General features: G+C 38.9%; 1 protein-coding gene across 2 annotated transcripts in view; it reads left to right on the plus strand.

Annotated features, from left to right (window-relative positions):
* The window catches only part of gfra1a (gdnf family receptor alpha 1a), a 165,561-nt gene extending 154,805 nt beyond the window's left edge, over positions 1-10,756 (plus strand). For both annotated transcript variants that reach the window (XM_084736011.1, XM_084736012.1), the window contains 2 exons: positions 4,787-4,834; positions 9,137-10,756. In XM_084736011.1, coding sequence (XP_084592137.1) covers positions 4,787-4,834; positions 9,137-9,289 — 201 coding nt within the window. In that variant the 3' untranslated portion in view covers positions 9,290-10,756. The remainder of the gene's footprint in view (positions 1-4,786; positions 4,835-9,136) is intronic.
* Positions 10,757-17,665: the final 6,909 nt, after the last annotated feature.

Genomic DNA, 17,665 nt, shown 5'->3' on the forward strand with positions numbered 1-17,665 from the left:
CCTCGAAAGAAATTTCTCTCTCATTTCAGCAAGTCACAACTTCTGAAAATCAGCGTCTGAACTGCTGAATTTGTCAGTTTTGAATCATAGCAGTGACATTATAACAGTAAAAGAATGTGCAGTGGCAGATGGAGCCACGCTTCGAAATGGAATCCACATTCGAAATTCACATTCATATAATCTAAATTTCCAAATGTTTTCTTGTGAAACTCTCAAATTGCCCTCAGGATTCAGACTTTAGCAACAAGCTGTAAAAGTTTATTATCATTATGATCTTTCAATGTTCCTGTCTGAGTTATGAAAATATGTAAAATTTTTAATGTGTTTAAACAATGACTTGAAACACAGATGGGACCTCATCATGAAACAAACTAATGTAAGTTGTGTTTTGTCATCGTGTTCCTTACAGTGACTGTATACAATCACATATTTTCTGATAACATGCTTGGAATTCTTGGCTCGTTCTTTTGTTTGGGTATTTATGCAGAGGCCTGAAAATACACCATGATTTATAGACATCATTCCAGCCGAGCTGTGGCTTTTATTTTTTTTTCATTTAGTGCTGAAGTAAAGGTGTAATAACAAAACACAGTTTCTCAGTTTCTGTATTACCATGCCCGCTACATCCTGTACATCCCTATTTTTGGTCTGCATTCACGATACTGTATACTGGAGCCATTTATTATTCTGTCACACCTCCAGCCTGAGCGCACACACACACAGACACACGCATACACACACATAAATACCCAGCAGCCAAAACTGGAGTTACGTTCACTTACAGCATCCATCCTGAATACAGAGATGCTGCGTGCAGGTCATTAGAGGCAGAGGAGAAAATCTTCTCTCGGGCCACAAACTGCTGCACACAGTATCAAACTCACAATCAGATGCTTAATTTACCAAATAAGGAACAAAAATATGAGATTTTCGGGGGCTGATTACAAGGCCTGCATTACAAATCAGCAAATCAACTCATCGTGGGCTTGCAATCAACACATGGTAATCAGTGATGTGTTTCAAAATTTACCTGAAGAGTAAAGACACAGAGGAGAGAATGAAAATTATCAACGTGATGTGTCATCACTGAACAAATGTCATGTTTATTTGGACATCTGTGTTTTTTTTCTATTCACAGCTTGATTGTATTCATTTCTTCCATGTGCAATAATTCTAAACTGGAGTAATAAGGTCACGGCTATACTTAGAGCTTTAATAATGTGTGTAAAGCCTGTCCTTCTGAGAGTGAACTCTGAGGTCGTCATGCTCATATGGAATCGTTTGTTGTTGGACTTTACTCTTGTTACTATAACCATGTGCTCCACACCTCATCACTCCAGATCTTTTCTGAGTTGTTCTGTCTGTTGAGGCCCCAGTTTGAGCTCCTGGTGGATAGTTGGGTGAACAATACCAAATGTCTTCAACACAAGAGTCTGCAATTTACAGCCCTTATTCTACAGTTAATACCACAGCCCAGTCTCACATGGAATTACATCTACATTGGACTTGGATGTCCTGGTCGAACACTCTACCAATGCAAGTAATGTGCAGTTTATGTAACAATGCAGAAGGAGTTTGCATTCTGTTGCAGACAGCAAATCAATTGCTCAATGCATCAATCAATGCAATTAAAGCTCCCCTTTTTATTAACCATAATCTCCAACTTGAACCAAGTCCTTAACCACAGGGACTTTGGAAGCGTGTTGTGTGGAGGGGGGGTAAGGGCAGATATTTCATTTCACTATTGGGGATGGGACAGAAAATAGAAAAAAATCACGTGAACAATTCTTGAAGGGGACACCAAAAGTGTCCAAGTACTGCTGTATACGTAAAATCCAGACCACTATTAAGCCTACCAGAAACTTCATATTTTAACATGGTGTTTGTTTTAATTACGTCTTTTTTAGTAATTAAATCCTCATTCATTAATTGAACATCATGACAGCCATTTTACATGCAGTAAGAAAAGTAAGAATGTATTTAATAGTAATGCTTTAAGTATTGTATTATAGAAATATTCCTGTTACCATCTACAAAACAAGCTAATTTGGTATGAAAACCAGCATTTTTAATTTAAGCAAGTATTGTGTTTTATAAATACACACCTGACATTTGTAATAATGCAAAATTCAACAAGTTATGATCACTTTAATTAAGAACAGACCTCCTGCCTCCATAGGCATACATGCCTTAGGGTGGAGATATACTTGCTTTTAACTACATGTTTACATAGACATGACGTCTGCCTAGCATATCCTGCGTCCATTTGGGTGTCCTCAGAAATTAACGCTACGCATTCACAAGATGCAATACACATGACTGATAGGGGCAGTGTAGGGGCAGAATGCAGCGACAGGGTCAGGGGTCAGGAGATACGTCACCAGCAACGACAATGGCGGAAAGTTTTGAGGACAGGCTCGTTGAACAAATCTGCAGCTACCCTCATCTTTTTTGATGTATCATTGCCGCTATGCAGTGGCAAACATGCCTGCCACAACAGCTGGCGACAGATAAGGCTCAAGACCGCTATGTACATGCACAACTGAAGATGATGGAAAAACAGAACTCCTTTTCTTCTATCTTTTGTTTTTATGGGTGGTTTATGGTCTGAGTTCTCTGTTGTGCCCTCTAGTGGTGTTTTGTAGTAACGTGCATAGACAAGCAGCTGCATTGAGAACACTTAACTATGCAGCTGGTTGTCTACATGAATGCATGGTCAAACAGCAGCTTATGTGTGTGGGGACAGCAGGCGGTGGACCAAACCACTGTTGACAAAACATAGTGTGTTTTCAAGCATATAACTAAATTATGTTAAATTCTATGCTTATATTTACAATGATGAGACAGCTGGCTGTTTTTCCCAGGAAGGGGCGTTATGGAACCCCCATACATGTTGTACTTTCCAGTCGGGAGAGGTGCTGTGGTAAATATGGGCAAAATTTATTCCCTTCCAGGTCTGGTAAACTGATTTACAACCAACAGCATAATAACTAAATTCAACTGCATCTCAACAGGAGGTCCAGTGCACATAATGTGCACACAATATGATACACATAATCAAGGCATAAATTGTATCTCACTAAAGGTCTCTAAAGCCAACAATTCACTAACAAAATACACCGCTCTCCACCACTATTAAGAGAAGCGTTCAAGCCACCTTTGATATTAACAAGGATAAAGCCTAAAAACAAATGATGCAGGAAGACTTTATAAGCATAAATTAATTATTAAGTAGTCTTATGCCTTATGCCAGTGTTTCCCAATGCTGGTCCTCAGGGACCCCTGCCCTGCATGTTTGAGATGTTTCTCTGCTCCAACACCTAATTCACATGATCAGCTCATCATCAAGCCTCTGCAGAAGCCTGACAACAACCTGATCATTTGAATCAGGTGTGTTGGAGCAGGGAAACATCTAAAACATGCAGGGCAGGGGTCCCTGAGGACCAGAGTTGGGAAACACTGCCTTATGCAATGTACTTTTCATGGCTCTGCTTTATACAAAATCATCCATGATATCTTAAAAGTACAGTTTATTGTTCAGTTCCCGCTTAGTCACAAAGAGAGAAAGGGCCTGAAGGTGTTTATGCATCATCATTTACTTTGATTATTTTCCTTTAGCAGCTGTATCTGACACAGGCCGAAAGACATTCTTAACACTTCACAAAACTATTTGGGCAGGTTTAGGATAGGATCCATCCAAAACGAATTGTCAGTATTTTGTTAGCCCTAGCAATCCCACCATGCATTCAGCTGAGTCTGTCAACCAATCAGAAGCTGTGTCCCTGACTTCTAAGCAACAGTGCTGATCCATAGGTGTGTTAATGTATCCACGTGCTGATCACAACATGAGATTGACACTTAAAAATAAAATTTGCAGTGATCACAGTAATGAGCTCACATGACTGCAGTATTGCTGTAATTGTCAGAGCCCTTCCACGCTCTTTCCCCAACCTTATTCACTCTATAGGTGCCATGCAAAGATGCTGTAAGGATGTAAGAACACTGGCATCGGATGTCAAAACTATCATGAAGTTACATAAAAACATGTAGTCAAGGAGTAAAAGCATGAGTCACTGCTGTTGTCACAGAGTTGTCTAACCTTCATTTACACGTGGAAAAAATGTTTGCGTGAGAGAAAGAGAATCAAAGTCAGTGCGTTCGAGCGTGTGACAGCCATTGAATGATAAATCAGAGATGAAATCAGAGTCTGGGTTTGACTGTCCCTCTGTGCTCAGCTTCGCTCTCCCTCTCCTCTGAGTGAAAATATCAGAGGCTTTAAAAGTTTAACAGGCTCTCAGGGTAAACTCTCCAAGGTTATTGTAGTCTGTTTTTTTTTCCAATCCAGCTTTAGTTTCCAATCTGCTTTTATGATCAGATCAGCACCGAGCATTCATAAACGTACAGATTGATTGTGATGGTTATGTCAAGTTGAGTCACAGTGTTTGAACACTGATGTCTGTGTGTTGTTTGTACCTGTTGTGTAAATGTATTGACAGGATATTCTCAGTCTAATTAGATTGTAGATTGTCCCATCGATTGTTGATCCAAGCAAATTAATTACTGCAGATCATCTGTTGACTTTCAGTCTGAGTCGACAGTCATCAAAGCACCGACAGGCTTCTGTGTTACATGTAACATGTTAACTCTAAGAAATAAGTTAACCTTAAACTGTCATTAATATATGTTTGTCATTTTGATCAAAAATATCACTACAAATCTTGTCATGACCTGTTTTTATGAATGTGTTGGGTTGTGACATGGATTGTCTTGTATCTTTCTGTTGCAGGCTCAGAAACTAAAGTCAAATTCAACTGTTGATGGCGTCCTATGTGTGGTAAGTTTGTTATCAATTATGGAATAAAATCAGTGTCATTAAATTCCAAATTAAATCATGAGGCAGCGTATCAAACGAATTATACTTCCAATTAAACTTCTAGCCATTTAAACGTTAAACGACAATTAAGCAACAGGATAAAACACTTGAAGCTATCCAGCAGCAACAAACAACTCAAGGTTAGGCAGAATACAGGTTGAGTTTCAAGGACTGTATCTCATGATCTCACCATCTTGGAAATGGTTGTTTATTTCTTTCTTGTAAGAGGTAATCAGAGTGAAACTTTCCCCACCTTTTTACCTCTTTGTTAGAGTTATGTTCCAGTGTAAAGGGCATCTGCAAGGCAACCAAATAAAACATTTCTGAGCATCCTTGAATGAAAAAATATATAAAGATAAACAAATAAAAATGCCAAAATAATTAACAGCATTACCACAGTGTCTGTTTTAAGCATTTTTTTGCACATTTCTACAAGCTGATTATTGCAGTGCATTTGTATATGAATATGTACATTGGTTGTATGAGTATGCTTGGTCAAAAATGCTATCAAAAGAATTATGTCTTAAATTTAGAAAAGAAAGTCAAACTCAACTGATGGCATCTTCTGTGTGGTAGGTTTATTGTCAATTTTGGAATAAAATTAACATTGTGAAATTCATAATTAAATCATGACCCGATGTATAAAATGAATGACGTCTGCAATTAAACTTCTGGTCGATTAAACAGTAATTGACAATTAAATCACACTTTGAAAGCGACAGGATAAAACACCTGAAGATATTCAATAACAGCAACTCAAGGTTAGGTAGAATGCAGGCTGGGTTTCAAGGACTGTACACAAACATCTTACCACCTTGGAGATGATTGTTGTCAGATAATTGTTCCCTCCCAACGTCCTCGTAAGAGCTACTCAGAGTGAAACTTTCCCCTCTTTTTTATTTCTTTGTCACAGTTATGTTCCAGTTTGAAGTGTGTCTGTAAGGCAGCCAAATCAAACATTTCTGAGCATCTTTCAATGCAACAGACAGACAGAACATAAAGAAAATAGAATATAAAGATGCCAAAAAAATTGTAATGACAAATTACCTTTCTTTAGAAAGTTTCAGGTTTCTGCTACATGTTTGCAGTGTGTATGGGATATTATACTGTATATTAATAATATGGGTATGGTCAAAAGTAGGACGGACAAATGCAATATGGGTATCAATGCCTGTTAATGTCATTCATTGGGTCTTGGACTTGCATCACTGATCAGTGCTCCAATCCAGACTCAGTATACTTAATTCATAATTATGCATTAAACAGCATGATGTGTGAGTGAAATCCGACTTCTAAAACAGACCATGGATATATCGCTGGACTGAAGAAATGTACTAGCCATTTCACTCTTGTTTTACCAAAAAGTAATATTTACATTTCGGAACATCAAATAGCAAACTGAAACTCAGCAATGCATGATGGAAAGTTTTGCATGTGAGGGCCATCTCGCAGCGTATCAGCTGCACATGTGAATGTCACAAGCTGAAACCCTACAGCACCCAACAATGGTTGAAGGACACCATTACACAAGTTACATTACACAAACTAAACAAGCTTTCCAGATGGAGAAAACTGACTGGATGTGCAACAACATCCACTGAATCAGAACTTTTCACTGTTAAACTTTAGTTCAGTTTCAGCCCCATGTAATACTACTAGTACTACAACTACTACTACTACTTCTACTACTACTACTACTACTACTACTACTACTACTAATAATAATAATAATATTGGCAGATATCCTAATTCAGACATTGGAATTGGATCAGAACTGAAAAAAGTGGATCGGTGCATCACTCGTCAAAACTGTTATCAAAGAATTATGTCTCTAATTTGGGGAAAAAACATCACAGCCTGTAAAAACCTGCACACAACCTGTGTCAGTTTCACCATTTCATCTCAGGAAACAATTTTGTTTATGACCACAAGCCAATTGCCGAAGAGACCAAATAATCACAAACTCTGATCCGACCTCGCTGTTGGAAGTCTCTGACCTCCCTCTGACAGTGATTGCCACGGCAATCCTCCCTGCCTCCTTTGTAAACTCCTGTTCTTTGTAGTTCCTTTGAGGCTGAAATGGGATTGTTGCTTATCTGGTGGCTTTTAAAGTTCACTGTAAATGTCATTGTACAATAATAAGGCACTGTTATGCACTGGACTGACATTTAATAGAGGCAGGGACAGGTCTGGGGGAGATGACCCAGCCACTAGCTTGCAGCTTTATTAGCAAACCAAAGAGTCGTCGTGAAGCTCTACATACACATACTTCTGCATGGTGGCACATGCAAATGCACAGGCACAAAAATGCTTTTAAACTTTCCACTGTGGCATTTTAGTTATAAAAACAACCTTTTGTTTTTTTTACTGTCATACCAGATTAAGAGTCATACCTATACCAGGATTATGAAAAATAAAAATGGATTTGTGATGTGTAGATAAATAAACCTAAATACCTAAAATGCTTGGCAGCTTTTTTATGTTTTTGTTGAGTTTTGTGTCATCATTTATCAAGCTGTCATGAAAAAGATCCCAGAATCTGCTGTGGAAAAGATCCAGAGACACCTGCCACCGCTGATTCATGAAACTTTCTTATTCCACAATCTGGACATTCATTTCACCGTGTTGAAACCAGTTGTCTCTGAATATACATATTATCCAAGATGATGTGAGGTTAATCTTACAGCCTTGAGAAATGAGGAATTGATATATAGAGTGCTAATTTTAGGCTCACAAATCTTTTCCCATATACTATGTCAGAATACACTGGCGTGTATAGAGTGACTTAAGTGCCTAATCAGCAGCTCAGTTGCAGGGCAAAGGGATCATCACTCCAGATTGACTTTTCACTAATCCTGCCTCGCTCAGATTCGCCTGTCAAGCTTTACATTTTATACATTTTATACATTTTACAATTCAACATGTGGCATATTTGCCCTCCAAAGTTTGTCTTTGTTTGCGGAACAATGGATCAGTGATTCCAGCGTCTCTTTTTAAATGGCAACACTTGATTTTGCAGGTTGAAATGACAAATATAGCGAGCTAGCTATATGGCATTACATCTCTGATTTGGTCGGATAATGTGTCTCCTGGTGACATTTTAATGTGTCCAGCTGTCTCATGTGATGGCTACATCGATGATAACGTGCTAATTTAACACTCTAATGATGCAAAAAAGAGGACAGCTCAAGCTTACATCCAATGCGAAAGGTCAGTGACATCACCAGTTGATGGTTCAGTTATAAGGCAGGAAATTGTTTCTGCATTTCAGCAGAGTCAGTCTCAGTGTATTTGTACAACACTGAAAAGGAGAAGCAAGTGGGCCATGTTCAAAGTGAACATGAGAAAATACAACAGCCTGTGGGAATGCATGACATCTGTGAATCTGTTAAAATTTGTTTCAACCAATTTTCTTTAAAGTTTCCATAAAGTCTAAATCAATGCTTAATTTTTTTTATTTTTTTTTTAAATCAGATATGTATTGCGCTATACATCACCTATACATCAGTATCTAACCCAACAATGACAAAAAAAGTCAGTTTGTCATTTCTGGAAAATAATGTTGTTGGCTCATCCTGCATATATGGGTGTAAACTAAAATTGCATCCAATAAAATGATTTCACACCAGCGCTGGAGCATACATGTAAAGTAGAATACATCCATGTGGTGCGTTTCTGGGGGCCGGACCTCACTGCGCACATGCACAACTTTTTATATTTATTTACTAATTTGGGTGAAACTGGATCACAATTTATGGAGAATATATCTTCTGGTTTTACCTCTGACGTCCTCCGCTCCCCAACCTCAATGAGAGCTAGTTTTAGCTTACTTGTTGATAAAGTAGCTAACCGCAACTGTTAGCTTCTGTTAGCGGGTAACGCAGCTGGGCTTAGCAGTCTCCCAGTGTATATGGCCAGTCTGGCTTAACAGAGCCTCTGAGACTGACAGGGAATTAAGTACTGAGGTGATTTGTGGAGTTTCCTGATGGGAAGATGGCTTTACTTGTTGCTAAAGTAACCGCTATATGCTGATAGCTTGACTTGCTGTGACTGAGGAGCTGAACCCTCAGCAAAACCACATTGGTATTGTGGCATATTCCCTTTCTTCAAACTGGCCAAGATGCCGTTTTCGATACAGCAGGAATTAGCCAATAGGACAGTCCATGGACAGCTATAGCTGCATGTTGCACATTAATCAGTATTGGTACTGTTTGTTTTACTATACTAAACTTTACCTCTCTTGTCCTTCTGTCTGTCGCTCAGGACCCTCAGATAGACGGTCCGAGTACATCCAACGCCATCCTGAGAAATTCTGCTGTCTCCAGACGGTCCACAGGCCTGGCCTCTCTGCTGCCCCCACTGCTGTGGCTGTGGTACTGCAGCCCAGTGGGGCTCTCCTCGCCGGGCGTCTTGTAGCCTCGCCGCTTCACAGCAACAAACTACAACGGACTGACAAACACACATTTGTATAAAAGAAAAAGCAAAACAAGAAATTATATCCTTTCTTCTCAGTAATACCTGTTGTACTTTTATTTCCCTCTGGATTCTATCTCTCTTTTGATTCCTACTTTCATTTTTTTATGAATTTTTGAGAAGCTTTGTTGTTTTATTGTTTTTTTCTTTGCATTGCAGCTGTGTGCTAAAACGGTGATCTACTATACGTGTTAACTCAGTTTGGCTGTGTGTTCCCTTTGGGTTAGTTGAAAAAAACAAGGATTTAAAGCTTCCGTGTTGCTCACTTGGGCAGAAATGAGAAAATACTCGAGGACTACATTCCAGTAAACCACAGCTGGTGGCTCTTGGAAAGGTACACACAATGTAAATTAGCATTTTCAGAGTCGTCAAATCTGTTTTCACCCACGTCTGTCTGTGTGTTGAGGCTATAGGTGGGATCTTTCGCTTAAAAGTCACAGTCAGTTCAGTAATGGCTACATTTTATCACTTGGGCAGCCTTTTAGGTGTTATTCAGTCTCCTCTGTGGTTTGTGTATGTTTTGATAATGACGTGATCTGGTATTTTACATTTTTACGAAAGATCCACATGGATATTTACCTGACGAAAAATGTCACTCGAAAGCCTTTTTTTTTTTCAGGGTGAACACCAATAAAATTAAAACATCAGAGAAGTCAGAACATCTACGCCCAAACCGTCTTTAGTGTAGCTCATACTGAACACACGTCGCCGTTGGCAAAAGCACACAAGCAAAGACCCACAAACACGTACTGCACATTTCACACATTCAGACAAAAACACACAGAAACACACACACACACAGCGCCAGACGTTCTTCTCCCTTTTTTTACTCCTGATTTTTGCCAACAGAGTGATTGCTCAGAGATCACCGGACAGTAGGTAAAACGCTGCTGTGGATGGCTGAATCCACTCCACTCATTAGTGATTGTACATACTTGTAATTGTTAGAAGTCCAAGCCATGTTCAGTGTTTCTCTATGAAAGGTGACAGAGAAGCTGCTGCAGTCTCACCTGAACAATTTATTTGATTTTATTTTTTAGTTTTGATGTACTTTTCTGCACTGCGTCCACAAAAACAAGAGCTGAGGAAAAAAAATAGGCTTATTGTTGTAGAGTATATTCAACGGTAACTTACACCTCCATCGCTCCGAAAGCTCAAAGCATCTTTTTTCTGTCAGTTCAGTGTTACGACTTATTGCCTCAATTGTAAAACTGTCAACACATGTTTGGGGGGGGACGGAACAGTTTAAATTGACCATTTGCTAAATCCCACCACCTTTACTTACTGTGTTAGGATACCGTGTATGCAGTTTAGCATACTAACTGACCGAGCTGGTACTCAAAAAAAGTAGTAGCCTAATTTGTAATATAACTGGCATTTGAATTTAAATAGGAGTAGACAAAAGCAGATTTCTACTGCTGGCTAATACGACTGCAGTATAAACACTGTAGCATTTGTGGCATTGTTCTATTAGCCTACAGAACAGAGCTATCTAGTGCTACAGCACTGTAAGGAAAAACATAACCTTAGACTGTTATTTTAGGATAACGTAACTCCATTCAAGTCCTTTTATAGATAAAAAAAAAAAAAAAAAAACATAAGTGGACAAACAACATAAATGTGCAAAAAACTGAATGGCTTTGCTATTTTGAGTAAACATCCTCAACAAAGAGCAAGACAGAGCAGCTAACATTATAGCGTTGGATCGGCTGCCTCACAACGAATATTCCAGGTTATTTCTAACATAATAACTATGGTATGTTTGGAAGTAATTCTGTTGTACTGCTGTTGCCAGAATGGCTAGTCAGTTATGCTAACATTAGCAGCTAAGAACTCACAAACCCATTCCTTGCAGTTTTACTGCAGCATTTTTGGTTCTGGGATGGTGAAAAGAAACAACACCATCCTTTGAATTTGTTAGATACAGATTATATATGTACATTTACCTTCAAGTTTAACCAAATTTTGAGTAAATGGGCAAAAGAAAATTCAGATTAATGCTTGTTTCTAGCCACTATCGTTATGCTAATAATAACGTTTCATCAAGATAAGGAGTGGATGGTGCCAACTCTTCAGTCAGAAAACCATTATACCAGAGAAAGAAAGTGTAACAAGATCATGTAATTAAAAGTGCGCCGGTCGAAACCAAAATGATAAAAAACAATGTAGAACGCAGTATGGAAATAAAAAATTTCTGGGTTTTTTAATGCATCAATGCAACACTTCAAACTGTGTATAAAAATCCATCCAAATCAAGACCTTGCCTACCGTCTCTTTCGTTTCCCCATGAATACAAAATTTAAAAATACTCCTTTCCCAAGTAACAGTTACAAAGTTTCATTTGTCTGATCAATGTTTGGGGGAGGGGTTTAGCAAATGGTCAATTCTTTCTTTTCATGAAACCGACAACAGCAACCATGTGACGTGTGACTTATGTACTGTATGTAAATCGTCAAAGCATTTTGTATGTCTGCTCCCGAGGACTGCTGGGAAAACAAATAATAGCCACAGCATCGCAGTCACGTTCAGTTCTAAGATGTAGACGCTTTCTCCCCACCTTTCATTTGGACGGACCTCCCTACAACACAGACGTTTACATACATCACTGTGGCATGTTCAGCAAGTTACTTTAGCCTTTTGGACACTGACAGGAGCATTTATGACACGCTGCTTGGGTTTATGTAGCTTCTCAAAACATGATTAATGTATAGTAGAACTTAAATGTTATTTACCGAGCATAAACATGGTATATGCACTGTATGTACTTGGCTGAAACTATAAAGTGGACAAATAAATGTCTGATGATATTCTATTCCAGAGCATTGTGAGCTATTTTGACATTCAGATACAACATAGAGTGCATTGAATAAACCAGAATATTGTTTTTTATAACAACTTATGTGTATATTTCTCCAAGTATGTACATGATTATGGAATATTATTGCATCTGAGAAAGAGGATATCAGTGTAACTCTCCTTCTGTAGTTAAACAGCCCCATTATGAAGCCGCTTAAATATAGTATTGATTTTTTGGCTAAGATTTGAACTTATTTTTCTACCTTTTACTTATTTTTTGCTGTGTCGACAAGTTGAAGTGAATGAGATGGACCAGCCACAGGTCATATTTTAATTGTTCAACTTTTTTAAGACTGTTGAGCGCCGTTACTGTAATTATTTTGGATTTACTGCTCAAATAATTACAGTGACAAAAACTAGAAGTTCAGTGAGAAATGAAATGATGATTGAGAAGGAAAATTGAGAAGGAAATAAATCAATGATTATTCTATACAGTAACACTGAAGGCTTTGTTGTGGTATATTTTGGCCAGGTTGGATGTGTGCAGTTTCAATGGAAAGTTAAAGAGAAATGTTATGAGTTGCTACATTACAAAAACTCTCATGTTGTGTTCACACCAAAAGCGAAGCAAACATTCACCTTGTGTTAATTACGTGAGTTTGATCAGCAGGATCATTCTGGGAATGCTTGTAGTTGTTTGCATTACTAGCATGAGTGTGTTTATTCACCTGAAACAGGCAAGCATAAGCTAATGACCAACATGCTAACAGCTAGCGTGTGAATATGTGTCAGACTCTGACAGCACTCACCAGAGAAGCCGGTTCTTTCCATTTTGTCCCTCCTGTCAACAGTAATGTGAGGTTGGCTCCTCCGTGGGTCACTGCTGCAACAGGTTGAGAAATGAAAGTGAAGATAAATCCATGTTTTAATCCCAAAAGTTTACAAAAGTAACTCTGAACACACCTCTCACAGGTAAACGGGTCCACGACTCCTCTTTGCGTCACTGCTGCAGACAGGTTGAGAAGCAAGAGTGAAGATAAATCCACTTTTTACTTCCAAAAGTTAAAAAAAAACTAAGTCTGAGCACTCTTCTAGCTGGTGCATGACTCCTCTTTACGTCGCTGCTGCAGACAGGTTGAGAAGCAAAAGTGAAGGTAAATTTGCTTTTTAATCCCAAAAGTTTCAAAAGCAAACTCTGAACGCACCTCTTGCTGGTAAAAAGGTCCACAACTCATCTGTGTGTCGCTGCTGTAGACAGGTTGAGGAGCAAGAATGTAGATAAATCCACTTTTTAATCCCAAAAGTTTGAATCATAAACTCTGACCTCACCTCCTGCCAGTAAAGGAGTCGGCATCCAAGCAAAATCAGTGACTCCGGTGTTTCTTCCTCCAGAAGCTCCAGTGTGTCCCCAGCTCTCAGCAGCTGTCTGCAAAATTGGCACAAATTTCACATTCATTTTGCATCTTTATGTTAACGTGTTTGTGTAATCTACTCACCGGAAAAATTGTATTCGCTTTCTATGTGAACACAACATAACTGGGACTGATTACATTTCTCAGAATTGTATCTTAAAGTAAAAGATCATTTTATATTTGAATCCCGGTGTCATATCTTCATTGGCCCTGGAATATGAGATAAAGTTTATGGAGTGGTTCAGTAAGACCTCAGATCTGGGGTCAACTCCTTCTGATGCGAGTATCCCACTTTTGGACAAAACAGTTAAAGATGTTAAATATGTTTGCTGTCCATCTCCACCCCATCTGTTGTTTGAAAAATACCAAAAATGGCTTTTTGGAGATGCAGACTCCCTCAGATATCCGGCATCATTAACTTCTTAGCTTGTGAAAATGTAAAATCTATTGTACAAAAGTTATGATTAAAAACTGTTAAATCACCCAGACTGCTTGTACGTGTGTGATGTTATTTCATTGAACAAAGATGAGAGGAAACCATCAGACAAACCGGCAGACACACGCAGGGAAGACAGATAGGTGGCACAGAGGATTAAAGAAAGTTTGAGGTCATCAGAGGTGATCCTGAGAGTCTGATAAGACCTTATGAGTTAATGTTGCTGACCTCGGGTTACCAAGCCAGAGTAAAGCTCAAGAGCAAAGAGATGAGAGCGGATAAAGAAAGAGTCATCTGAGGTTTCTGACAACCTTGGCCAACTGGCATGACGGGGAGGGGTCACATCATGCCGGCTGACGCTCAGTGATACTTTATTATCCAGTGCTGCTTGAGCAGAAACAAAAGATCAACCAAAGAGACACAATCCTGAATTGAGGTGGATGTGTTATATAACCCTTCTGCTACTACCTAAATACAATTTTTGAAAATAACTGAAAAATGATATATAATCTCTGGCATTGTGGATCTCACATAAAACATCACATTACATCATTTTAAAGGGTCATTACAGCTGAAGAGATGATGCCACTTTGGTGGAATAAATTGAAAACAGCCCACAAAAGTCAATGAAATAACTTGGACCAAGTTAATGTATTATTTAGGTTGCGTTGTTCATGAGATGTTCATTCATTTAGTCTTTCAAATTACAGTCACAGGAAAGCTTCCAAAGGCTGAAATCAATTCCCATTCAATTTGCACTTGCAAAACAAACAAGAATCATGAAACACAATCAGCTTATAGAATAACAGGGAAGTGCTGCCAAGCAGCACCTGTTAAACACATTTTACTTTTCAGCTCTGTAAGAAAAGAACCCAAATACGCATTAGGTAGGTGGGGTATTTAATCCCAGTAAAGCAGGTGGGGATGTGGGGGGTTGTAGTCAAGACACCGAGTCTCAAGGGGCTTGGACATAAAGTTTATGAACTCTACACCAAAAGTCTACAACTTGGAATATTCACTCACAGTGCATCTGTATTGTAATGCAGCTTTAAAGTCCATTTGTTGTAATTTTACGAGGGAAGCGACAAGTGTCCTGGGACCTTCCTACTCAGGTTCAGTGAGAGCAGCAGAGAGGGAGCCATCATCTTCACCTGGATCCAACACGACATCCACGGTGAGCACACCATCAGTCACTCAAGTCAGCTTATAATAAGGATTACTCATTTTGACTTGTGAAACTAACACATTTGGAAAAGGAAAATATTGACATTTCTTTCACTAGAACATTCAAAAGCATTTTGGAGCCCAGACAAGCCGGTCTTCCACTCTGTGGAGCCGTACATGAGGAAGGAGCTGACCGCCGTCTCCCTGCCCGACATCATCTGCACTAACGAGGTGATGGCCGCCAAAAACATCCCAGAGAACCCGCTCCGCTTCCTCTACCCCAACATCTCAAAAGACAAGGCCTTCGGGAAGTACTACCCCAAACCCTCAGAGAGTAAGTCGCACACCTGCACACATTACTGGAGTACAATACTGGACTCTGCTGTAAATCAGCTGCTGCACATAAACTTACTTTATTTTTAAAAGACACTGTCTTTGTAATTCAAATGCAGCAAACTGACTAAGCCCCACCTCCAACAGCAGCTGTCCAATCATAGCTTAGAAACCACAACTAGAGTATCACTGCACCTCATTTGACACTGTTTTGTCTGGTGGATCCATTTGTTAAATAAAGAAACTTAAACTTAAAATGACAAAGAAATGACCAAAAACAGCATCTTATAAATTATTAATGATTAATTGATTGTTGGCATTTTCAACTATTAATTTATCGGTTAAGGAAAATGCACAAAATTTGCAGGCCTAGTTGGAGGAGGTGACAGTGACCCCTGAGCAGAAGTGCATTTTTAACACCAATACTTTCACCTGTAATTTATACATTTTCAGCCCTCTTTCCACCACTGGTTTCAATCTGGACCCTGTCTTCCCAAGTTTCTGTGTCCAACAGGTGGAGTGTCGTAATAATGCTCAGTGTTGATTTGGACTGAGACCAGTTTAACCAGAACTCTAACTGGGAGCAGGAAAGTCAGCACTGACAGCTGTCTCACTCAATACTTGTCTTTGTTATTCACTTACACAAAAAAACTTGAGAAAATACACACTTTACCCATTAAATGCTATCATGCAAAAAGCAGCACATAATGATGTTTGAGGAGGAAAAGCAGCTACATTTAGTAAAAATGAAGTGCAGCAGATGTGGCGAATTATTCAGTGCATAGCAACAGGTTAAAGTTGCGTCTACCTTAATGCCAAAGTCATCAAATCCTGAAATCAGATTCCATTTATTAAATATCCAACGTTTCGACCATACAAACATTTATACACATATATAAAAACAAGAACTGCCTCCTTTTTTCAAACATCCAATCAGAGGACTGCTCAGATTGATCAACACCTGAAACGAATTCAGATGTCATCAGCCCAGCATTAGGGCTGGAAACTCATCGAATCAGATAAAGCCCACAGAGGTCACAATAAACATTTTTTTTCTCTCATGTAACACCCCACACGTGAAAAACGATATATACAGACCAATGAAGCCTAAAGGGGCCTTCACATGACAAGAAATTTGCCCTTCGCTCATCGCCAGGTAGGGCGCCGAGTGGACGCGGAGGAGCTCAGGTATACGTCATCAATAAAAGGGGACTTTTATTGACATACACACTCACCCATATACATACAAACACACATGATAATGCATACACGCACATACACAGCGACACACACACTTGCATACATACACACATGTGTGACAGCGCGTGTATGTGCACACACACACAGACACACGCAACCTAAATAATACATCTACTGCTATTAATACTTCTGGCAATATGGTGGGGATACTAGTCAGCAGCGAGCATCAGCCACACTCAAAATTTCATTTGAAATTTTCTAGTTTTTGCATTACAGTTTCCAAAATCATGATGTCACATCTGTTAGGCAAGAGTAGCAATACAATATTCCATTATGGTGCTGTCTTCTCACACATAAAAAAAAAAAAAAAAAAAAAAGCGATTCAGTTCTTGTTCTGTGATTTGTATATTGCACTTGACCATATTGCAATATTGATAATATTATGATTAAGTGTGCAGCTCCATTCATCGTGCAGTACATTGGTCCCTGCTGTCAGTGTTTAACTGCTATATCTGATATTTTTGGATAATATTACTGCTGCATTAATTTGCCTTTTACTGCTGTAGATATTAAAAGTTGAGCTCATTTTAACTGCTTCATATTCTGTATTTTAATCCATAGACTGTCTACAACACACGTGTCAAACTTGAGGCCTGCAGGCCTAATTGGGCCTGTCGCCTCATTTTTGTGGCCCAGGAGAGTATAATTTTGCACATTACAATTTTATGCTGCATTACAGAAGTGCAGGGTCCATAAACTGCATGTCCCAAAATGCATGCCTATTTTGTTATCCGTGCACTGAAGGCGTCAAACCGCTAGATGTTAGTATATGAGGGCTGCAACTAAGGCTTATTGTCAGAGTTGATTAATCAGTCGATTATTTTCTTGATTAATCAATTAATGGTTGTTTGCCTATAAAATATCAGAAAATGGTGAAAAATGTTGATCAGTGTTTCCCAAAGCCCAAGATAACAATGT

The sequence above is a fragment of the Lutjanus erythropterus genome, chromosome 14 (assembly GCF_056507025.1).
Source record: "Lutjanus erythropterus isolate fLutEry1 chromosome 14, fLutEry1.hap2, whole genome shotgun sequence".
Classification (NCBI taxonomy): domain Eukaryota; kingdom Metazoa; phylum Chordata; class Actinopteri; order Lutjaniformes; family Lutjanidae; genus Lutjanus; species Lutjanus erythropterus.